At 50.9% G+C, this 10,000-nt stretch overlaps 1 protein-coding gene across 3 annotated transcripts in view; it reads left to right on the top strand.

Moving 5' to 3' along the window:
* Positions 1-10,000, top strand: part of LOC123511139 (SHC-transforming protein 1-like) — an 83,240-nt gene that overhangs the window by 44,511 nt on the left and 28,729 nt on the right. The window contains exon 1 of one of the 3 annotated variants that reach the window (XM_045266762.1): positions 1-1,607. This exon is cut by the window's left edge and continues 410 nt beyond it. The exons of the other annotated variants lie outside the window; for them this stretch is intronic. Coding sequence (XP_045122697.1) covers positions 1,553-1,607 — 55 coding nt within the window. The 5' untranslated portion in view covers positions 1-1,552. The remainder of the gene's footprint in view (positions 1,608-10,000) is intronic. 3 annotated transcript variants of the gene reach the window in all.

Genomic DNA, 10,000 nt, shown 5'->3' with positions numbered 1-10,000 from the left:
TAGTCAGTTGCTGGTGTCACTCCTGCCACCACCTCAGTACCACACGGCAGGGATGGTGGCGCCCTGTGCTGGGTCGAGGACTCCCTGCCGCCAGTGCACAGTGAAACAGAACCAGTGATATTTGGGGCGCCGTCGCCACAGCCATTGCCGCCTCCGTCGTCGTCGCCGCCGCCATGTAAACGCCTCGTGTTGTGCCGACGGTGCCATAGTTTGAATCTGAGTGAGTGAGCGTGTGAGTGAGTGAGTGAGTGTGTGAGTGTGAGGGCGTGGAGGATGCGGTGCCGCGGGCTAGAGCGAGGTAGCCCGGGCGTGAGGCTGCTCGCCGAGTAGGAAGGAGGAGGCTGCTGGGAGGGACGCTGGCGACCCGGCGAGGACAGGCATGGTCTAGCGTGTCACTTTGCCGCCGTGTGTGCGAGTGAGCTGCCGCACCCTCGCTTCCCTCTCCTCCAACACCCTTCTGCCGCGCCTCCAGCAGGTCACCCGATCAGCGTGTGGCCGCCGCGGGTCACGCCAAGGGGTCACGCTGCGTTGTGTTTACCTGCCCTTGTTGGGGGATTAGAGTGGGGCGGATGAGCGTGGCGGAGCGTGAGGCTGGGAGCGTGGGGGCGGTGGGCGGCCTGGCGGCGTGAGGCGGGAGGGAGGGAGGGAAGAGGTCTGGTGGAGCTGGAGGGGCGCCTTCCACCCTGGCTGGCACCCGGCCAGTCCCCGCCCGCCGCCGCCACCACCACCACCGCCACAGCCTCCACCACCACCGCCACCACTGACAATAACTGGAAGGCCCCTCGTGCTGGCCATCGCAAGCCTCCCTCCACCAGCACGTCGCCGCCGCCCTCGCCGCCGCCAGACTGCACCAGCACACAGGCAGCTGGTGGCGCTGTGACGGGGAGTGACTACCATCCATTGTGTTACTGCTGGTGTGACGAGCAGTCAGTGTACTGTGTGTGGTGCAGCAGCCATCCAGTGTGCTGCGGCGGGAATATAAGAACCATCCAGTGCTGCAAGACGTGGTGTGACAACCATCCAGTGCTACGATACGGAGTTGACATCCACCACCCTGGCTGTGGTGTGACAGCCAACCAGTGCATCACTACCCAGTGTGCGACAACCATCCAGTGCGCTATAACGGTGTCCTGAACCGCCAGCCTCCTCGCCACGAGGCTTGACACCGCCACCAGATTGTGACGAGGCCTGACAGCCTGCCACTGCATTGTAGCGGGGTGTGACAGCCAGCCAGTGCGTTATAACGGGGTGGAACCTGCTGGTGCGCTAGAACCAGGTGAACACACACACACACACACACACACACACACACACACACACACACACACACACACACACACACACACACACGAGGAAGAATATGCGGCGCCCCGGAACCACCGGGTGCCGGGGAACATAGACTCTGTGCCCCGCCGCTCGGTGCTGCCGCTTGCCCCGGGACCATGTGAGCCTCGCCCGGCTGCCGCGAGCACCGGTCAGTCCTTGTGAGCCCCGCCAGGCCACGAGCACCGTAATCCCGGTGGAGCATGTGAGCACCGCACGCGCCGCCAAGATGTTCTCCCTTCGGCCTTACCGCTCGCTGAGGGACGACGAAGAGACGGTGCCGGGTAAGATCCTCTCCCGGGACACTTCTTCCTCCCGTACCTGCTATTATTATTATTATTATTATTATTATTATTATTATTATTATTATTATTATTATTATTATTGTTAGTCATTTTTAGCAGTCATCGTAACCAGGAATGTCATTCGGGTAAGGTCTTTCTCTTGGACAGTGTGTGTGTGTGTGTGTGTGTGTGTGTGTGTGTGTGTGTGTGTGTGTGTACACATTGGTTCCGTTGCCTGCCACGCCAGCGCCGCGGCCTTGGCCTCTGCATTAAAGGTTGCATTAATCACTGTTTCCCGCGTGCTGTACTGTACTCGTATGTGACGCACGTGGTTTCCGTTGTTGTTTTCCGGAGGTGGTGACGTTTTGGTGCCCGTGGGAGCGTGACCCGCTGCCCTTACACCGCCGCGGCGCCACGGCCCAGCTCAGGCAGAGCCAAAACTGAACATCTATTTGATCTCACGTGATTTTTGTGGAGGGGAGAGGGAGGGCGGTGGGGTGGGGGGCTATTTCAGTCCGGCCAAGCAATGTTAAGTCACGCATACTCTCGGCGTGCGGGAGGGAGGGGGAGTGGGGTTGTCTTTGAAGATCCACACTGTAATAGGTTTAATATCATTTCCTCCAACTGTGATGATAAAAGATTGAGTGGGACTTGCTGCCAAGAGTGGGGCGCCGGCGGGAGTGACCACTGGGGTATGGATGGGGGAGGGCTGTGCATCTGTAGCTTAGGGGCAGGGGGAATTAGACGTGTTACTGACTCAGGCAGGGTTGGGGCACTTACCATGAAAGAAGGTAGGGAGGGTTAGGCCACTGTACCAGCAGGGGAGGCTGGCAGGCAGGGTGGAGGTACAAACACCAGTGAAGGAAGGAGGTAGGATGGGCCACACTATTACCAGCAGGGGACGGAGGGAGGGAGGCAGGATGAGGCAGAGATGGGTCTCCTATGGTAGCAGGAGAGGGAGGCAGGGTCAGGGTAGCAAGGCCAGCAGGGGAGGGGTGCAGGGCGAGGCAGTGTCGTTGGTGTGACTTCCCTCATGAGGCTGGTGGTGGCAGGGACCCCATGAGGACAACTTTAAATTCATCGATTGTTTGAGTATTACTCTCAACTCCGTGGCAGGAGAGCCGGTGTTGGTGTTACTCAGGCCAGTGTTGTGACGGCCGCCTCGGCCTCTGCTTCATGGCGGGGAAGGAGCCTGATGCTTCCCTGGTGGCTGCTTGTCTCCTTCCTAAGTATGAGATAGACACTTCGTGGGTGGATTCAGTTATGAGGTTGTTGGTGGTGTCAGTCGTGGCCACCGAGAAAACAGACAAATTGATGGGTTGATGGGAAGGGTTAACGCGCGGACACTTTATGTATTACACGGGAACTGCCGCGTGTAAGTTTGTTGTTTGCTTTATCCTGACGTCCTCGATCCTTCTCATTCATCGTAACTTACTGCACAACACTTACCACCCCAGCCCATTCCCCCTACACCTTTACTCCGCGCACTCAGCGACCAGCTTCGTTAATGACACAAGACAACCATCAGCAATAACAACCAGACGACTACTCACCTTGTTCCCGGCCACTTGGATGTTACTCATGCCACTCCGAGGAACACCACCGCTGCCTCGTCAGTAGGAAAGGAATGCTCATAGATTAATTCCTGGGTGTGTGTTATTAGTTCCTATTACTCACCTCATGCCTAGGAAATACTGTGCTAGTGTCTCAGACTCATCCATAGGTAAATGATACTCAGCTCCTGGACGCCGTTGCTACCCATCTTATTACTACTACTTTACTGTTACTCTGCTCATCCCTAACCCCTTCAACACCATGGCGCGTTTTCATATTCATTCTGCTTACTATTTGGTGATCTTTACAGCTTCAGAAACTTATGTTGGGGATTAAAATGTGAAGAATCTGGCCATTAATCTTCTGACCTCCATAGACCCTTCCAAATGTCAAGAAAATGGTCTAATCGTACTCAAAACTCAAGGTAAAAAATGTGTTCCAGTACTGAAGGGGTTAGAATAGTGAAGAATCTGGCCATTAATCTTCTCACCTCCATAGACTCTTCCTAATGTCAAGAAAATGGTCTAATCGTACTCAAAACTCAAGGTAGAAATTTGTTCCAGTACTGAAGAGGTTAAAAACTATTGCGCTATTATCTCAAACTCATCTTGAGGTGAATAATACAACCTGACTCCTGGATACTAATTTTAATGTAAGAGGGGAACACTGGGCAAGGGCAACAAAACAAACAAAAATACCCACTGAAATGTAAGTCCCCGAGCAGGGTCAATAGAGTTAGGCAAAAGAATGGGATAAATGTCTGGAAACCTCCCTTTTCAATGAGTTGAGGTGATTGGCCGATAGAAATAGAGAAGCAGGCCGTACCACTATTACTGCTACTCCTCTCAGGCCAAGGGAACTGTAGCATTACTCCAGACTCGCCTGTGCTTCAGTAATGCTCAACTTCATTCCTTGGAACTTAACGAAGAACTTCAAGTCGACTTAACAAGCAATACGTTGATTGAAGTTCACTCTGGGCTAGACAATGCGCACAGATTATTAACCTCTTCAATACCGTGACGCATTTTCATATTCAGTTTGCTTACCAATTAGTGATTTTATAGAGCTTCAGAAACTTATGTGGGGATTAGAATTGTGAAGACTCTGGTCAGTAATCTTCTGACCTCCATAGACCCTTCCTAATGTAAATAGAATCGTCAAATCGTGCTACAGAATCGTGGTAAAAATGTGTCTCAGTATTGAAGGGGTTATTTGTTTTTTATCCATTAAGCTTTAGCCACACCTCACTCAGCTCACCATTGCCTCATCCACCACTACAGGCACCATAGGCACTACAGGCACCTCTCAAACACCACCTCCTGCAAGTTAGTCACAATAAAGTTAGGGAGATGGAATAGTGTATGGATAGGATAACTAGCAGACACAAAACTCGTTCACCACTATACAGCAATACTCATATCACACACAGGTTAGCCACAGCAAGAGTCACCTGTGTAAGTAACTAGATGAGGTATGACTCTCACCACTGCTCATTAGCCCCTTCAGTATCATGACGTGTTTTCTTATTTATTCTGCTTACTATTCGGCAATTTTATACAGCTTCAGAAACTTATGTGGGGCGGATTAGAATAGTGAAGACTGTGGCCATTAATCTTCTGACCTCCATAGACTCTTCCTAATGTCAAAAAAGATCGTCTAATCACACCAGAAATTCAAGATCAAAATGCGTCCCAGTAGTGAAGAGGTTAATACTCAAATCACATACAAATTAGCCACATTGAGTCACCTGTATGAGTAACTAGGTGATTTATAAGTCATTCACCACTACACATAAATATTCACATCATATACAAGTTAGCCACAGTAAGAGTCAGCTGTATGAGTAACTCGTAAACTTTAACTCATTCACCACTACAGAGCAATACTCAATCACATACGGGTTAGCCACATTAAGAGTCACCTGTATGAGTAACAAGGTGACTTATGACACATTTACCACTATATACTTCCTCACCTTTAAGCCAGCCATAGTAGAGTTAGCAAGAGAGAATGCCGCTGTATGGGTTAGTGAGTAGCTTACAACTTCTTGAATAGCGAACAGTATCCTTAACTAAATCCTGTCTTGAATCTTTCAGTATAGTGGAATGTGTGTGTGTAGTAATTAAAGGGTCAAGAATGAGACTTGGAATGACTGGAATGACTGTGGTAGTGAAGAAGTTGAATAAGTGCTATGGTCCTGCTTGTTCGTTTGTTGTGAGTGGCGATGCTCAATAACAGGCATTGGCACTATTGAAATTGCTGACATGGTATGGAAAGAGCCAACGAGTACAAGGTTACCGCTAGTTCATTGGAGGCAGACGCAAAATAGTGAGAAATAAAGACCAGCATCGAAATAAAGAAGTAAAAAAAAGTTCTGTGTTAATATTAGTTCATTCGATGTAATGTGGGGAAAAAAAAAGCCATCTGTACTTCTAACCATTGGTGCTGCACGTGGCACTGTAGAGTTATGACGCTGTAACCTTGTGGCACTAGTTTTGTGGCATTGTAGCTTCGTGGCACTGTAGCTGCGTGAAACTGTAACATCGTGGCAGTATAATTCAATGGCACAGTAGCTTCGTGACATTGTGTGGTTTTGTGGCACTGTACCTTCGTGGCATAGTAGCTGTATGGCACTATAACACCAATGGCAATCTTACTTAGTGGCACAGTAGCTCTATGGCACTGTAACACCAATGGCACTCTTGCTTCGTGGCACTGTAGCTCCATGGCACTGTAATTCAAAGGCAGTAGCTCCATGGCACTGTCTATAAGTCAATGACATTCTATCTACATGGTACCATAACGCCATAAGACTAAAGCTTGATGGCACTGTAGCTTTGTGGCACTGTAGCTTGGTGGCACTCTTGGTTAGGTCATCGCCATCTCCGGAGGTCCCTCATATCCGAAGCCTTCCCTCCCCTTCCGAACCTCCTGCCTGTCTGACTCAGCACCTCTCTCTCTCTCTCTCTCTCTCTCTCTCTCTCTCTCTCTCTCTCTCTCTCTCTCTCTCTCTCTCTCTCTCTCTCTCTCTCTCTCTCTCTCTCTCTCTCTCTCTCTCTCTCTCTCTCTCTCTCTCGTATTTGGGGAGAGAGAGAGAGAGAGGGAGGAGGGGCGGGGTGGATGGTACTAAAACAATGTCAATGAACGGAAAGAAGGTACAACTAAACACACACACACACACACACACACACACACACACACACACACACACACACACACACACACACACACCATATCCGATCCCCTAAAGGTCAAAGGTCAGGGTTATCGGGTCAAGTTAGGTCGTAATTATCAAGGGGAAGGAAGTGGAGGAGGAGGAGGAGGAGGAGGAGGAGGAGATAAAAGTGGCGTTTCAGATGTGTATGTTTGGACTCTAGAAAACTATATATGCAAACAGGTGTGGAAAGTATGTCAGTCGGAGCAGGTGTGTGTGTGTGTGTGTGTGTGTGTGTGTGTGTGTGTGTGTGTGTGTGTGTGTGTGTGTGTGTGTGTGTGTGTGTGTTTACCTGCACTGAAAGGGTGGAAAACGTGTTAAGTGTGATTAGTATTAGTAGAGAGAGAGAGAGAGGGGGGGGGGAGAAACTACAGTGCCAGTTGTAGATAGAATGAGTGTGGTGTGCAGTGTGGTGACCTGAAGTGCTGTGGTGAGAGAGAGAGAGAGAGAGAGAGAGAGAGAGAGAGAGAGTGCGTGCCGGGAGGGAGGGAGGCAAGCTGTGATGCGTGTGGAGGAAGGAGATAGGATGGCTTTGTCCCTCATCTTACTTCTCCTCTCTCCCTTCCCTCTCCCAGCTTCCTCCTCCTTCTCCACTGCTGGGGCGTCTCTGTACATGTATGGATGGGTTTAGGTGGGGTAGGGGACGGGTCAGTGTGGTGGTGGTGGTGGTGGTGGTTGTGGTTGTGGTGTTGGGGTGTGGTTGTGTGGTGTGGTGCGTTACAGATGGCGCGGCTCCGTTATTAGTATTACAGTGAAGGGATCTCCTCCTCCTCCTCCTCCTCTTCCTCCTCCTCCTCCTCCTCCTCCTCCTCCTCCTCCTCCTCCTCCTCCTCCTCCTCCTCCTCCTCGTGTTCCAAAGTCTCAAGGCGAATTGGTTACATTAGATGGATTTGAGTGATGTGAGTGTGCACGCGCTCAAACACACACACACACACACACACACACACACACACACACACACACACACACACACACACACACACACACACACACACACACACACACACACACACACTGTATTTGTATTTTCCTTGCCCTCAAATATTTTTTTTTCTCTCTCTCTCTCTCTCTCTCTCTCTCTCTCTCTCTCTCTCTCTCTCTCTCTCTCTCTCTCTCTCTCTCTCTCTCTCTCTCTCTCTCGTTCTTACTTAATTTCTCGTATCTTTTGTACATAGCCACAAAGAGAGAGAGAGAGAGAGAGAGAGAGAGAGAGAGAGAATACGGTATCATCCTCATCCCTACCTTCTTCACCACCACCACCACCACCTCCCATCTGTGGTAGGGGGAAGGGGGGTTGGGGGCGTTGATTTTATTTAAATATGAAGGTGTCAGTGGCCTCAGCAAGGGAGGGGGGATGGGGATGGGGGGAGGATGGAGGGGCGGACGCGGGCAAGGCATGAGTAGGCGTGTCTCTCTCTCTCTCTCTCTCTCTCTCTCTCTCTCTCTCTCTCTCTCTCTCTCTCTCTCTCTCTGGTTTTCTTGTTTCTGGCTTTGTTTGTTGTTGTTATTGATTTCGTCTTTGTTCTTGTTCTTTATGCTCTCTCTCTCTCTCTCTCTCTCTCTCTCTCTCTCTCTCTCTCTCTCTCTCTCTCTCTCTCTCTCTCTCTCTCTCTCTCTCTCTCTCTCTCTCTCTCTCTCTCTCTCTCTCTCTCTCTCAGAAGAAGAAGAAGAAAGAAAGAAAAGTGAGTAGAGCAACACAGTGTGGCCTGTTTGGTACTTGCATCAACCATGTGCTTCACGTTCATCACTGCTCGCGCCACCGTGTGTGTGTGTGTGTGTGTGTGTGTGTGTGTGTGTGTGTGTGTGTGTGTGTGTGTGTGGCGGAGGTGGAGGGGAGAGTAGGAATTTAGCATCTGAGGGAGGAAAGCCAAGGAATGTGGGGTGGATCCTGAAGTCTTGGCGTAGTGAGGCGCGGCCACACGTCACTCCACCAGGAACAGTGACGGTGGCGGAGGTGGTGATGGTGGTGGTGGTGGTTGTGGAAATAAAAAGGGAGAAAGTGTGACGCGTCGGGACGTGGACGAGACGGAGAATGTCACTGCGAGGAGCAGCAGCAGCAGCAGCAGCAGCAACGGAGTTGATGAGGCGGACAGCCCCGCCTGTCGCCGCCAGCTCCCCAGTACTGCATGGCCGGGCTGGGGGCGGGGCGGTATGCGACACTTAAATAGGTCAGCGGGAGGAGGAGGTGATGAACATAGGGAATAGTGTGCCAGGTGACTCTCTACTGTAGGCTTCACCTTTGTGTCTTCAGTCCTGGAGCAGCAAGGGAAGTACTACATAATATCCTATTTGCTCCGTGTTCCGCCCGAGTCTTCTACATGGGCTCCAGAGGTGTTACTCCTGGTGTAGTGATCATTTGAGCCTCAGCGTGGGCGTGTGTGGCAGCTAAGTGGAGTGGAGAAGTCTGAGCATGGTAGGAGGCAGCGACACGAAAGGAAGACAGTCGACGAGACGCGATGCAGGTCACGGAGCACAGGGCATGAGTGGCGGGAGGGGCGCGGCACTCTCTCAGGAAGGACGGTTGTTGTGAAATTGTGAAACATTGAAGTGGGGAGGCTCTGCGGGGCGCTCATGCGGGGAGAAGTAGGAGTGTCAAGGCTGTGTGTGAGGGAGAGGCCCTTTCCTCGCCCTCCCCTGATCCGAGCACACTGGGCCGCCATCCCTTGCTGCACTGCCGCCTACCCACCGGTGCCAAAGTGTACTCAGGCGGCACTCACTGCCTGCTTGTCCTGTGGCACAGACTCCCCGCTTGGCACTTGCTTTTGCCTTATTGCCACACTGAAATGAAGACTTTATTGACGCTCTGAGGTGTCTGTTACTTTCTTAACCTTCAACCTTTCCTTCAGACACACAGGAAGCGCGCCAGAGTAGGGCGTAGGGCATAAGACGCAAAGAGGACGCGGCAAGAGAGAGAGAGAGGAGAGGAGGAGGAGGAGGAGGAGGAGGAGGAGGAGGAGGAGGAGGAGGAGGAGGAGGAGGAGGAGGAGAGGGATAGAGTGTCGTGCCAAGCGTGTGATGTGCAGGGCAGAGAACGAGTGAATTGAGGGACAAAGACACCAGCCAGTTAGTGGATGTTGGAGGAAAGTAATCGATGAATGAAACGACTGAAGTGAAAGAGACAGAGACAGCGAGAGAGAGAAAAAAAAATTGATACAAGGACAGAACAAAAGATGGAGAGGAGGAGGAGGAGGAGGGAAGAGGGAGGAGAAGGGAGAAGGCTGATGGAACACTAGAAGAAGGAGGGGAAGAAGCAAAGAGACGAATTGATGAATGTAGGAGATAGGAAAATAATAGATTGGCTCGTTAGTGTTTTGATTAAGGAATGGAGTGTAAATTATTATTATTATTATTATTATTATTATTATTATTATTATTATTGTTAGTAGTAGTAGTAATATTAAAAGTATGTTTGTGTGTGCGTGCGTGTGTATGTGTGAGTTTACAAGACTAAGGAGGAGGAGGATGAGGTCGTGGAGGGGAAGGGTTGGGGAAGGAGAAAGAGGAGGATGTTTGGGGAAGAAGAGGAGGAGAAAGAGAGAGAGAGGGGGGTTATATTCTGCGTATATGTATGGAATAAGCGTGGGTGTGGGTGGCGCTGTGGTGGAGGTGCTGGGTAGGGGATGGA

Source organism: Portunus trituberculatus, chromosome 31, assembly GCF_017591435.1.
Source record: "Portunus trituberculatus isolate SZX2019 chromosome 31, ASM1759143v1, whole genome shotgun sequence".
Taxonomy (NCBI): Eukaryota; Metazoa; Arthropoda; class Malacostraca; order Decapoda; family Portunidae; genus Portunus; species Portunus trituberculatus.
This window is presented reverse-complemented; position numbering and strand designations above follow the sequence as displayed.